At 42.2% G+C, this 15,199-nt stretch overlaps 1 protein-coding gene across 2 annotated transcripts in view; it reads left to right on the top strand.

Annotated features, from left to right (window-relative positions):
* LOC120936474 (SPHK1 interactor, AKAP domain containing) overlaps positions 1 to 14,963 on the top strand; it is a 190,338-nt gene extending 175,375 nt beyond the window's left edge. For both annotated transcript variants that reach the window (XM_040348849.1, XM_040348848.1), the window contains 2 exons: positions 8,809 to 8,993; positions 14,376 to 14,963. In XM_040348849.1, coding sequence (XP_040204783.1) covers positions 8,809 to 8,993; positions 14,376 to 14,519 — 329 coding nt within the window. In that variant the 3' untranslated portion in view covers positions 14,520 to 14,963. The remainder of the gene's footprint in view (positions 1 to 8,808; positions 8,994 to 14,375) is intronic.
* The last annotated feature ends 236 nt before the right edge of the window (positions 14,964 to 15,199 follow it).

Below are 15,199 nucleotides of genomic sequence, written 5' to 3'. Positions count from 1 at the left end.
TAATTTTAATTTAATTATAAATTGGGCAAATTCTAAAATAAAATAATACTTTTTACTTTTTTATTTTCACTAAATCTGGTTTGGTCAAAGTAGAAAAAAACTTTTTGTCTAAAGATTGTGTAGAAAATTTAATTATAAAGAAAATATTGTCCTGCAAAAAAATAATAATATATGATTTTACTTTGTTACTCTAAAGATTATTTCCAGACATGGTAAAATTTTACTTAGTAATGTCATCGCCCGGCCTCTTTACCTCGTCCAACCAGAGAATGCATTGCATTCAATAAGAAAATGTAGTATTCTCTTAATGGCGCCCATGTTGAACTACCAAGCTCCTCTGTTCACAATGCATTAAGCCAGCTGTATAGCATTGAGTCAGAAGAAAGTGCAAATCATTGAAGTAGTGGTGTGTGATTTGCAGCTTCCAGGGGTATTTCATACCTGGAAGTCTTTTTTAAAGCGGTAGTTCACCCCCCCCCGACACATTTTACCATCGAGACAGGCATTGTAGCGCGAGCTACAGTATGCCTGTCCCGATTTTTTTAACCCCGTACTCACCTTGTAGTCGTCCATCGTAGATTTCGGCTCCCACGGGGAATGGGCGTGCCTATGGAGAGGGAGGATGATTGACGGCCGGCCCTGGCACGTCACTCTCCCCGAAGACAGCCGGAGTAGGTCTCGGCTCTTCACGGCGCCTGCGCACAGGCTATGCGCACGCGTCGTGAAGACCAAGCCTATTTCGGCTATTTCCGGAGAAGCGTGACGCGCCAGAGCCGGCTGTCAATCATCCTCCGTCTCCATAGGCACGCCCATTCCCCGGTATCTTCGATGGACGACTACAAGGTGAGTACGGGGGTAAAAAATTCGGGACAGGCATACTGTAGCTCGCGCTACAATGCCTGATTTTAAGGTAAAAGAAAAAAAAAAATTTTTTTTTCCCGTCGATAGGGTGAACCCCCGCTTTAAGTTTTCACCAAAAAACAGGCCCATAGCAGAAATGAAAATTTTGCTCTTGTCCAAGGGGTGTACAGGAGCAGGAGTTGAATTGGTTAAAAGTAGGGTTGCCCCGATATCGATACTAGTATCGGTATCGGGGCCGACATTGAGCATTTGTGCGAGTACTTGTACTCGCACAAATGCTCCCGATGCCAGATCCGATACCCGGAACCGAAAGTCGGCGGACGGAGAGGGGGCGGAGCGGAGATTGGTCTGGCGGCAGTGCATTAAAGTGAAGTGGGTAAGCTGGGCAGGGGTGCAGGGTGCCGCCGCATATTCCGGTGACCGGAGCAGTCACATTCAGTACAGGAAGTGACGTTCTATGTCATCGTCTGAGGGGTAAACATCACAACAGCCATCTTGGTACACCCTGCACTCGGCTGCAGTAAGCCAGCAGCGGACATCTTGTTACACCCAGCCCATATAGTTCGGGCTGGGTGTAACAAGATGTCTGCTGCTGGCTTACTGCAGCCAAGTGCAAGGTGTACCAATATGGGCATCGCAGCACATACTTACTAGAAGTTAAATGACATGAATGAGAAGAGGAAAGGAAGGATTTTGCAATGCTATATGCCAAATAGCATTGCAAAATCCTTCCTCTCCTCTCCTCATTCAAGTAATTTATTATGCAAGTGCCTATCAGTGCCTGCCCATAAGTGCCTATAAGTGACATCAGTTCCATCTATCAGTGCTGCCTTTCAATGCCCATAAGTGCCGCCTATCAGTGCCCATAAGTGCCACCTATCAGTGCCATCCGTCAGTGCCATCCATCCATCATTGCCCCCTGTCAGTGCCATCCATCTTTCAGTGCCCCCTGTCAGTGCGATCCATCCGTCAGTGCCCCCTGTCAGTGCCATCCATCCGTCAGTGCCCCCTGTCAGTGCCCATTATTCAAATTGTCACATGACATTAAAAAAAAGTATCGGTAATCGATTTTCGGCGAGCACTTGAAAAAAAGTATCGGTACTTGTACTCGGTCTTAAAAAAGTGGTATCGGGACAACCCTAGTTAAAAGCTATCTCTGTTTCGATTCACATATAGTTTTATGCAAAAACATGCATATTTGTGTATAGTTTAAATGGAATCCACCCTGAAGGAAGATGAAGCTGTGGGTAAAGTAGACCAGCCTTTTTCAACCACGGTGCCTTGAGGTTTCTTCAGGGGTGCCTTAGCAAAATTCCTAAAAATGTATCAAAAATTATATACAATGATATACAAGCCAGCAGGTAAATCAAGTCTGCCTCTCATGCCGCGTACACACAATGTTTTTTTGGGTTGTAAAATATTACGTTTTTTTTATGTCATTAAAAACGATCGTGTGTGGGCTTCAGATCATTTTTCAGGTTCTAAAAAATGGCCAATTTTTTTTTCAAACATGCTCTATTTTTTCACTACGTTTTTAACATTGTCGTTTTTTTTTAAGGTTGTAAAAAATGGTCGTGTGTAGGCTTTAACGATGTGAAAAACCCGCGCATGCTCACAAGCAAGTTATGAGATGGGAGCACTCGTTCTGGTAAAACTAGCGTTCGTAATGGAGATAGCACATTCATCACGCAGTAACAGACTGAAAAGCGCAAATCGTCTTTTACTAACACGATATCAGCAAAAGCAGCCCCAAGGGTGGCGCCATCCGCATGGAGCTTTCTTTTTATAGTGCCGTCGTACGTGTTGTACGTCCCCGCGCTTTGCTAGAGCAATTTTTTTCACGATCGTGTGTAGGCAAAGCCGCTTTAATGATCGGGTTGAAAAAAACATAGGGCCAAATCCACAAAAGGGATACGACGGCGTAACTGCTGTTACGCCGTCGTATCCCTGTTCCTAACTATGGAACTGATCCACAGAATCAGTTTTCCATAGTTAGGCAGAAGATCCGGCATGTGTAAGGGACTTACACTGCCGGATCTTAGGATGCAGTACCGCATCCGCCGCTGGGGGCATTTTGTGTCGAAATGCCGCCTCCGGTATGCAAATTAGCACTTACGGAGATCCACAAAGCTTTTCAGCTTCGTTTTTTCTCCGTAAGTTTTAGTTTGCAAACGCAAAATTAGGGCTGCTTTTACAAGGTGTAAACTGTTTTTTTTTTCCCGACGCAACTTTATTGACCCGTCGCAATCCACAAAGCTCGGCGTAACGTAATTTCGCGCTATGCACGTCGGGAAAATGACGTCACGAGCATGCGCAGTACGGCCGGCGCGGGAGCACGCCTAATTTAAATGGGAATCGCCCCCATGAAAATAGGAACGCCTTGCGCCGGCGGAATTTAAGTTACACAGCCCAAAATTTCTAGGCAAGTGCTTTGTGGATCGGGCACTTAGGTAGAAATTTTAAGGCAGTGTAACTTAAATGGAAAAAATTAAGTTACGCCGTATCTTTGTGGATTACCCCCATAGTTTTTTCTAGAGCCTGAAATACGTTGTTTTTTACAACCCGAAAAACTATCGCGTGTACGCGGCATAAATTACACAAAGCCCCGGGTTTTCATTATGCACCATTACGATTTTCTAGACACTGACATCCTAACAACCAATGACGACATTAGTTAAAGTGGAAGAAAAACCCATCCATAAAACAGTTTTATTTCCAGCACGTGTTGGAAATAAGCATTGGTTGTGCTTGCAACCAAACTGTCTAACCATCCAATGGCTGGTGTCATAACTGATCACATGTGCAGCATCATGGCAGTTGTAGATTAAACAGAGGCAAAGATGGCAGCTTCCTTGGCTGAAAACGATAGGGGGGTTACACTTTTTTTTAACAGAGATGTTTTCTTGAAAGACAAAACAGCATTACAGCATCACATGGATATGAGAGCAAGGGGGGTTATACTTTAATAAGGAGGATGTCTGTTGCCTCCACAGCATCCTGGTTTGACCCTCCTTTGCCCCTCTCCCTCAGCACTGGGGTGACATTAGCTGACTGATAGAAAGAAATTGAGGGAGATGAGAAACATTGAATACTAGTCAGTACAAGCAAAAGTGTATTTTCTTCGGAAGAATAAATCTCCTCTAGCGTTGGGTGTCCTACATGTGGATGTTGCTGCATTGTGTAAAGCTGTTAGAATAGTTTTTTTACACTTTAGAATGGGGAGCCTCAAGACTGTCCATAATTTTAAAGGATGTCTTGAGAATGCCTCCACTGAAAATTGGTTGAGAAACACTGTAACGGTCACCACCGTTTACGACCTTCCATCACATCCACGACAGCTTATTTGACACTCCACAATCAGGCAAACGAACGAGACCCATAAGAATTCCCCCCAGAAACGAGACACACAGCTCTTGTTTGAGGTTTAAAACAGGGAATGACTCTTTATTATCTGCACATGGTAATACATTTCTCTTCAAAATACATCCCTCCCACCCTTGGGAAACAGGGTGGGTTAAATTGTCCAATGACAATGGTGATACAGGTCAGGTGTGTTCAAACTTCTCCTTCAGCAAACAGTCCCAGCAGGGGGGGGGGCTGCTGGAGTGATTCCCCCCCTTTCCTCACAGCAAGACATTTAAACATCCCAAGATAGGTATGCAGACTGTACCAAGCTCCAATACACATATCAGACTTAATTACCACAATAGACAATGGAATGCAACCACACCCCACCCCTTTCATCACAGCAAGCTTACTAGTATACATCAACCACCAACACACAATATATATACAATATATATACAATATCTGACCGCATTAAATGTGACTAGCACAGACCATAGTGGGGTCACAATTAACCAACATCTTACAGTGTCTCAAAATCCTGCAATACGATGTCCCATCTCATGTAATTCATGAATACATGAATTACGATTCACTTGCCACCCCATGCCCAAAGGGCACAGAGTGGACTCAGACCCAAGAGTTATCAGTGACGCTGACACAGGAGTATCCTTCATCCTCACAAAGTCTTTGGGTGTCACGGGTCATTCTGTTACAAACACTAAGTAAATGTTCCCTTAGTTACATACTAGTAAAGGAACAAAATAGTATTTTCAGTGACTTGTTACTCAGAATGAAATAGATTGTTGCTGCAGTTAGAGACTTCTCACATAAAGCTACTGTTACCGTTCAGTCAGGATATAATGGTGCCACTTTTTTTATGTAGATTCCGAGTTCTAGCTTGCATTCCAGCATGCAAATAATGGGTTTATCATCCTTAAAATATTTTAAAATGGATTTAGGATTTTCTGTATATTTGGCTGTAAAAAATAAATAAAAGTCAGGAGAAGGGTCATACTTATTCAGTAAGGAAAGAGTAATAATCCAAGAGTGGTAATCCATGACATCAATAAAGGAATCTTCTTTTACTAATCTATGTGAAACTGAAATCTTACAGTTATGCCGCGTACACACGACCGTTTTTCATGATGAGAAAAATGCAATTTTTTAATTGGTTGTGAAAAACGGTAGTGTGTATTCTCAACGAGAAAAATGGCCGTTAAAAATGTAGAACCTGCTCTATTTTGTGTGTGTACGCTTTAACGAGGGGGAAAAAACGTGCATGCTCAGAAGCAAGCTATGAGACTGGAAATTAGCATAAGCAGCCCAAAGGGGTGCACCATTCGAATGGAACTTCCCCTTTATAGTGCCTTCGTAAGTGTTGTATGTCACTGCACTTTGCTCAAGCATTTCTTTTTTCACGCTTGTGTGTATGCAAGGCAGGCTTGAGAGGAATCACGTTGAGAAAAACTTTGTTTTTTTCCATGACATGAATAACGGTCGTGTGTACGCGGCATTAGTCCCTTAAATACGACCCTTCAAGTTGCAAACTTCCAAAGATACGAACCTACATTTGCATGTTCAATCGTGTGAGTTAGTTCACATTTCTGGTGGTTGTGGTTCTGTGTACTTAGCTGTATACAGTACTGTATCTATATTTCAACCTTTTTTTCCATAAATTATTTGTGTGAATTGTGTTATAAACCTATTACAGTAATTTATTTGGAAAATTGAGTTAGTAAATTACCTACTGTAGGCTAACTTTGTTGGACTTATAAAAAAATTGGACTTAGGGACGTGCTCTCGGAACAGAACTCTTTCGTATGCAGGGGACTTACAGTATTTAGTTGCTATAGAGTGTTGTAATTTGAATATCATTGCCTTATACACTGTATTAGTCAATCCCCAAAAACCGTAGCTGTTACGTTCGTAGAGCACCCGCGAATTGTGAAAAAACGCAAATTTTGGATGTGTTCAAAAAAATTCCTATTTTTAAACTTCTTCTGGTGCTTAGGTTCATTGCCAGAAGCCTTAGAATGTGCAGGGCATTTTGGTGGCATCTTAGGGCTTTAAGAACAACAAAATGAAAAACATGAGAACACCTAGCGAAACACTTGAGATACTGTAGCTACAAGCGGTAAACTGTTATGATGTGGAAATGCTGGGCTGCATCTGCCGGAGAGGAAAAATCCACAAACTACTCGGGTCGACTGTAATTGTGTTTTAGAAGTTAGACTAACAGGTGCTCTTAAAGAGAAACATTGAGAATATACAGAGAGTTCAATTCTGAATTGGATTTCCTATATAAGAAGGTACTGCAGTAATGGAATTGTTGATCATGAAACTTGGCTTAGAGTGGAAAAAGCGAGAAATTGGTAGAAACTGCAATATGAATTTTAATAGAAAGTTACAAGAAGATCATTTCCAATTCCCTTTAACTCTCAGGGCATGGTTTAACTTTAAATGTATGTTCTTCTAACCCAATAAGACTACACAGGTAGTATCCTGCTGATTCCTGTTTGATGTACATATGATCACTTCTCCGAGTAAACCATATCTGTGTCATATGCAACACATATGACATCAAAGAACTGTGTTAAAGGCTACCTGCTCAATACAGCTGAAGTGACAGTCATAGCCAGGGCCCGACTGGAAATAAAAACCAGCCCTGGAAAAAAATCACATAACAGCCCCAAAGCATTATTTTACCAGCACAACATCATAACATCATTATTTTCTTGTTCATAAAAGGGAAAACCATGCATTTTAAATCACATTTGAAGAGTGTATTATATATAGAGAAGACATATTAAAGCACATATGGCTTTATTTATATGAAAGCAAGTTCCAGTTAAAAGTGGTAAAAGTGGTCAATCATCAAGGGGGACCCCAGGAACTCTGGGAACGTGGAGGGGCTCTGTTGACCAGAAACCACTTTCCGCAGAAAGAATACACTAAGGTGAGAGGGGTGGGTTACTGATATAAGGGGGAAACCTTTATATCAGTGCCCCCTTACATTATTGTATTCACTCCCCCTTACATCAGTGACCCTCCTCCCCTTAGACTGGCATGGCGGTGCTGTCACTGACCTCCTCTCAGATGCACCATGCAGGGTCAGTCAGTCAGATCAAGCTTGGTGGCTCTGGTTTTATCCTATAGTCTCCTCTCCACAGTCCACACACGTCTGACTTCTCCCATGACCCCCGTCCTGGCGGCACTCCCACTCTTGACTCCTCTCCAGACTCTTTCAGAGACTGTAGACATGATATAAGACAAGAGATGGTCAGAGGTTGCGGACATGATACAAGAGATGGTTAGAGGCTGCGGACATCATACTAAAGATGGTAAGAGAATTTAGACATGATACAAGAGATTGTCAGAGACTACAAACATGATAAAATAAATCAATGCAGCCTCACCAGTGCCCATCAAATGCAGCCTCATCAGTGCCCAATAAATGCAGCCTCACTGCCCATCAATGTAGCCTCACTGTGCCCGTCATTGCAGCCTCACTGTGCCCATGAATGCAGCCTCACTGTGCCTGTGAATGCAGCATCACTGTGCCCGTGAATGCAGCCTCACTGTGCCCGTGAATGCAGCCTCACTGTGCCCATCATTGCAGCCTCACTGTGCCCATCAATGCAGCCTTCCTGTGCCCATGAATGTAGCCTCACTGTGCCCATGAATGTAGCCTCACTGTGCCCATTAATGCGGCCTCACTGTGCCCATGAATGCAGCCTCACTGTGCCCAGCAAAGCAGCCTCACTGTGCCCATCAATGCAGCCTTACTGCCCATGAATAGATACCCACCATTGCCTGGATCACACACACACAGCAGGCATCTCCCGCTCTGTGTCACGGGGCTGGGGCTGTTTGGTGGCATTTTCACAAGGTCTCGCCCCCCTAGACCAGCTTGTGTGATAGGCGGAACACTGGTTCCATCAGTGTTCCATCTACCTACTATCGCACAAGCCAGTCTAGGGGGTGGGACCTTGTGACAATGCTGCCAAACACAGATCGGGAGATGCCCGCTGTGTGTGAAACATAAGAGGAGGAGGAGAGAGGGAGGGAGGGGAGCACTGCAGCCACAGCTCAAAGCGGCCCCAGGGCAGGCGGTCTAGCAGGAAATTTCCCGGTATCCCAATAGGCCCTGGTAATGTCAATAAACACATAATGACTTACAGCTTCAAAAATCGGAATCAGTTTCATGCATATCATCATTGCTACAAACCTCTATTTCTTTTTAGGAAAATAAAATCAATGCTTTCTCAGTATTTTTTGCTTTTATTCCAACCACAACTTTGATCGCTAAAATATTATTTAAAGTTATGCACGTATGCAAAGCTATAACTGAATCTGAATTCCATGCCTATGTAAAAGTTCATCATTTATCCTAGTTGTATGTTCATCACACATGCTTTAAATACACATGGCATAAGTACCTGAACCTTTATTTATATTAGCCTCCTGTACTCCCATACACAGTCAGGCTGGCTTTATTGCATTGTAGAATGCTGTCAGTGTTAATACCATCTGTTTGCTGGCAGGAAAAGAGAGCAAAGTTATACATTTATCAATGGAACATTTTATCTTATGTTGCAGAATGTACATCTGGATTATCGGTTGGCACTGCCAGCTGTCACCAAGAGGTCTCAGTTTTAAACATCAATCTGAATTCAGATAATTTTGACTCTGAGCTGTGCACTACATTACAGTGGATTGCTGCATCGGAACTAGGGATACCCACTGTGTACTTCAGGAACTCTCAGGAAAGTAGGATTCACAAGGTATGTTGTCCAAAAGTTGGGTGTAGTTTTAAGTAAATGGGTATTTGAATGCCTTTCTTTTATACCAATATAGGGCTGGATTCAGATACATTGGCGTATCTGTCCGCCCGGCGTAACGTATCTGAGATATGTTACGCCGCTCTAACTTTGGGCGCGAGTTCTTTATTCACAAAGAACTTGCGCCCTTAGTTACGGCGGCGTAACGTATCTGTTGCTGCGTAAGGCCGCGTAATTCAAATGTGGAAGGGGGGCGTGTTTTATGTTAATGTGTGTTGACCTGACGTGATTGCCATTTTTTTTACGAACGGCGCATGCACCGTCCGTGTACACATCCCAGTGTGCATTGCTCTAAATGACGTTGCAAGGACGTCATTGGTTTCGACGTGAACGTAAATTACGTCCATCCGTATTCGCGAACGACTTACGCAAACAACGTAAAATTTCAAAACTCGGCACGGGAACGACGGCCATACTTAACATTAGCTACGCCTCATATAGCAAGGGTAACTATACGCCGGAAAAAGCCGAACGCAAACGTTGTTCGTTTCTGAATCGGCGTAACTCCTCATTTGCATATTCCTCGCGTAATAATACGGAAGCGCCACCTACCGGCCGGCCTGGAATTGCAGCCTAAGATCCGACGGTGTAAGTCACTTACACCTGTCGGATCTTAGGGAGATCTATGCGTAACCTGATTCTATAAATCAGGCGCATAGATACGAGGACCGGACTCAGAGATACGACGGCGTATCTCCTCTCTGAATCTAGCCCATAGTTCTTTTTTTTGGGGGTTTAAAGTAGACCTGTCATGCTGCAGTAAAATCAAGGATGGAAAAAAATCTTTGGGTCCAAGTACATGATAGGCTTAGCAATGGCATACAATGCCAAGCTGCTGCTAACAAAGCAAACATAATATTGGCATGCATTAAAAAGGGGATTAACTCCAGAGAAAAAGCGATAATTCTCCCACTCTACAAGACTCTGGTCCGGCCTCTTCTTGCCAGCACATGTACTGATTGGCTCATTGTGCTGATTTGTCCTCTTACACTCCAGCTCTGCTATACAGGTATTGCAAGAGACTCATATTAGGTCAAATTCAGGTACTTACACTGATTGTATTTAAAAACTACATTACATAGGTCAGGTTGAAAAAAGACACAAGTCCATCTAGTTCAACCATAAAAATAAATAAAAAATAATAATGATGTAATAATGTTTACAAAGCTACATTCATTGCTTTATATTTTCATATTTTTTGGCCTTCAATTCAGCTTTAAATCCTTCTACAAAGTGAAACCAGTTTCAGAGGGGCATAAAAAAGATTTTATGGCTACCAATGCAGGGGTCTTGTACTGCTTTTTTTGGAATAGCTGTCAGGATATAATTATGGTGAAGCAACTATTGTCTTTTTTAAGGTTCAGTCTTCAGGATCAACATGCCAAGTATTGCCTCATTATTTATTAATTCACTGAACTGGAACAAGGATGGAGCCAGTGAAGTGTTAGCCCACCTATTATGCACATGCTGGTCCTGGGTGAATCCTTTTTTCAGTAGTGAAGGGAGGGTATAGTTGAGAACCCCAAAAATATGTACATTTGGTAAAAAAAATTGTGTTTCCATATTTCTGTCTTGAAGAGCTCTCTTTATTGCTCTTCTGTTTCCAGGGGTCTCCAAACTTTCTAAACAAAGAGCCAGTTTACTGTACTTCAGACTTTAGGGCCAGTGGGAAAAGAAAATGGTGTCAATGGGAGTAAATAAATCTTAAGGCTAAGTGATCAATGGGAGTAAAAAAAGATAGTGTTCCATTGATGTGTCGGTGGAAGGAATGGTGCCCCATCCTTAGTGTGAATGGAAGAAATTGTGCCCCCACCATTGGTTTCAATGAAATGGATGGTGCCTCATCGTTGGTATTAGTAGGAGGAATAGTGCCTTGTATAAGTGGAAGCAATAGTTCCCCAAGGGCCGGATAAAGGCAAGCAAGGGGCCACAGTTTGGAGACCACTGATGTAGACTGATGGTGAAAGTCTTGCCATCCAAAGTCATACTCCTTTATTAGATACTAATGATTTACATGCTGTAGTAAGAGAGGCTTTAGCCACACCACAGCCCAGGGCTTATATAGTGATTGAAATCAGCATCAGTGATGTTACCAAACTGTGGAGTACTGTAATGCCAGAAATGGCAGTCTTGCACCTTTGACATCTGTCTTCAGGGAAGATGTACAGTTGCAATAAAAAGTATGTGAACCCTTTTAGAATGATATGGATTTCTGCACAAATTGGTCATAAAATGTGATCTGATCTTCATCTAAGTCACAACAATAGACAATCACAGTCTGCTTAAAATAATAACACACAAATAATTAAATGTTACCATGTTTTTATTGAACACACCATGTAAACATTCACAAAGCAGGTGGAAAAAGTATGTGAACCCTTTGATTTAATAACTGGTTGAACCTCCTTTGGCAGCAATAACTTCAACCAAACGTTTCCTGTAGTTGCAGATCAGACGTGCACAACGGTCAGGAGTAATTCTTGACCATTCCTCTTTACAGAACTGTTTAAGTTCAGCAATATTCTTGGGATGTCTGGTGTGAATCACTTTCTTGAGGTCATGCCACAGCATCTCAATCGGGTTGAGGTCAGGTCTCTGACTGAAGGCATATTTTCTTCTGTTTAAGCCATTTTGTTGTTGATTTACTTCTATGCTTTGGGTCGTTGTCCTGTTGCAACTCCCATTTTCTGTTGAGCTTCAGCTGGTGGACAGATGGCCTTAAGTTCTCCTGCAAAATGTCTTGATAAACTTGGGAAATCATTTTTCCTTTGATGATAGCAATCCGTCCAGGCCCTGATGCAGCAAAGCAGCCCCAAACCATGATGCCCCTGCCACCATACTTCACCGTTGGGATGAGGTTTTGATGTTGGTGTGCTGTGCCTCTTTTTCACCACACATAGTGTTGTGTGTTTCTTCCAAACAACTCAACTTTGGTTTCATCTGTCCACAGAATATTTTGCCAGTATTGCTGTGGAACATCCAGGTGCTCTTGTGCAAACTGTAAACGTGCAGCAATGTTTTTTTTGGACAGCAGTGGCTTCCTCTGTGGTATCCTCCCATTCTTGTTTAATGTTTTACGTATCGTAGATTCGCTAACAGGGATGTTAGCATATGCCAGAGACTTTTGTAAGTCTTTAGCTGACACTCTAGGATTCTTCTTCACCTCAATGAGCAGTCTGCGCTGTGCTCTTGCAGTCATCTTTACAGGACGGCCACTCCTAGGGAGAGTAGCAGTAGTGCTGAACTTTCTCCATTTATAGACAATTTGTCTTACCATGGACTGATGAACAGCAAGGCTTTTGGAGATACTTTTATAACCCTTTGCAGCTTTATGCAAGTCAACAATTCTTAATAGTAGGTCTTCTGAGAGCTCTTTTGTGCGAGGCATCATTCACATCAGGCAATGCTTCTTGTAAAAAGCAAACCCAGAACTAGTGTGTGTTTTTTATAGGGCAGGGCAGCTGTAACCAACACCTCCAATCACATCTCATGGATTGGACTCCAGTTGGCTGACACCTCACTCCAATTAGCTCTTGGAGATGTCATTAGTCTGGGGGTTCACATACTTTTTCCACCTGCACTGTGAATATTTACATGGTGTGTTTAATAAAAACATGGTAACATTTAATTCTTTGTGTGTTATTCGTTTAGGCAGGCTGTGATTGTCTATTGTTGTGACTTAGATGAAGATTAGATCACATTTTATGACCAATTTATGCATAAAATCCATATCATTCCAAAAGGATTCACATACTTTTTATTGCAACTGTATCTAAGTGACAGAGAACTGTATTATATGGGTTCTTCAGGCTTCTATTAATAAAAGTGCATTGCACCCTTTACATACAGTATTTTTCCTTTGGATCCTGGCATTGTATTATATCCATTATTTATATCAATTGAATATTACTGCTCCAGTTTATCCTGGAGAACATTAGTTACATTCACAAATGTGTACTGATGTTTTATATACCATAGCTATTTTTAGTTCCCAGTCTCCCCTTGGCGCTTTCATTTTGCAAGTAATTTTTGCCTATACCGAGAAGCCTGCCATACTAGTAGCTAATGTACTCTATATTGCCAAAAGTATTGGGACGCCTGCCTTTACATGCACATGAACTTAATGGCATCCCAGTCTTAGGCCTCGTACACACGACCAGTTTCCTCGGCAGAATTCAGCTTCCAACCGAGTTTCTGGCTGAATTCTGCCGAGGAAACTGGTCGTGTGTACACTTTCGGCCGAGGAAGCCGACGAGGAGCTCGACGAGGAAATAGAGAACATGTTCTCTATTTCCTCGTTGTTCTATGGGAGCTCTCGTCCCGCCGAGCTCCTCGGCGGCTTCAGGGCTGAACTGGCCGAGGAACTCGATGTGTTTGGCACGTCGAGTTCCTCGGCCGTGTGTACGAGGCTTTAGTCCATAGGGTTCAATATTGAATTGGCTCAACCTTTGCGGCTATAACAGCTTTAACTGTTCTGGGAAGGCCATCCACAAGGTTTAGGAGTGGGTCAATGGGAATGTTGGGCCATTCTTCCAGAAGCGCATTTGTTAGGTCAGACACTGATGTTGGATGAGAAGGCCTGGCTTGCAGTTTCCGCTCTAATTCATCCCAAAGGTGTTCTCAGTCATCCATGTCTTTATGGACCGTGCTTTGTGAACTGGTGCACAGAAATGTTGGAACAGGAAGGGGCCATCCCCAAACTGTTCGAAGTCTGAAATTGTCCAAAATGTCTTGGTATGCTGATGCCTTAAGAGTACCCTTCACTGGAACTAAAGGGCCTAGCCCAACCTCTGAAAAACAACCCCAGCTCAACCCAATAGAAAATTTTTGAGATGAATTAGAGTGGAGACTGCGAGCCAGGCCTTCTCATCTAACATCAGTGCCTGACCTCACAAATGCGCTTCTGGAAGAATGGTCATTCACACTCCTAAACCTTGAAACTGTTTGAAACTGTTATCTGCAATGCATGAGCCAACTCAATATTGAACCCTACAGACTAAGACCGGGATGCCCTTAAAGTTCATGTGCGTGTAAAGGCAGGTGTCCCAATACTTTTGTCAATATAGTGCATTTTGAGGTTTTACTACTAGACTAGTTTTAAAGAGAGAGCTACAATCTACAGTAACTTGTAGAACCCAATTTTTTTTTGTAGCTTTCACCAGTTCAGTGTAATTAGCTACTGAAAATGCTTCTAGTTGCTTTGCATTAATGATCTTTGCACCTTGCTTTTTTCCTTTACTAATTCAGCCTTGTTGGAAACTCTTTGAATGCAAGAAATCTTGTACATGATGTTTATAATAATGGAAAAATCGTATTCTTTTTCAGTTTCTGCAAGTCACACGATTGGTTCAGTCAAAGTCTTGGAAAGTTGGAGATATTTTCAGTGCCCTCATCCTTCACTGCAAGATACAGGAACAGGGCAGTAAAGGAGCACCCAGTTTCTTTGACTGGCTACTGGAACTGGGATAATACAATGAAAGACCACTGCAGGGACAGTCATGGAGTTCACTGCGGTCAGTCTGGACTCTCAATCTTCAGTACAACGCAAACAGACTCTTTTTTTTTTGTTTTTTTTTTACCATGACTGGGAAAGAATTGACAGATTGTATATTTAGAATGTATTAGATACAGTTTTTTAGGCATGTGGGCCTTGCTTAATATTTTTCTAGCATATTTAAATATATGTATATATTCTGTAAGGAAAGTGTTTGAAATTGCAGAGTTTAGTTGAACTGCGTGTTTATTTATAAGGTCTGTACAAAGTGACCAGTATATGAGGTATCTGAACTGGCACACACTGTGATGGTCCAGCAGTAAAAATAGCATTTTCATTACATGAAAGTAAATATAATGAGAAGACATATATACAGCACGTCATCCATTGTAAAGAAATAATAAAAACATTTAACTTATCAAAGGCCTAATGAAAAACTCCATACAAAACACAAACACCCTTTATGAATATACAGAGTAAATGACCCCTTTTTTTTATTTTTGGAAGTTCAATTTTAAGGAAAAGGAAGCTTTCATAATTTGAGCCTGCAGCGAGAAATGAAGCCTGTTCCTGTGAGTTCTGAACAACATACTAGGCATGACACATAGTGCAGTTCTGTCCAGCGGTGAACCCTTCCCCATTACACATTAGAAAC

This window comes from Rana temporaria, chromosome 4 (genome assembly GCF_905171775.1).
Source record: "Rana temporaria chromosome 4, aRanTem1.1, whole genome shotgun sequence".
NCBI classification, from domain to species: Eukaryota; Metazoa; Chordata; class Amphibia; order Anura; family Ranidae; genus Rana; species Rana temporaria.
Note: the sequence above shows the minus strand (reverse complement) of the source record. Positions and strands in the feature narration are given on the sequence as shown.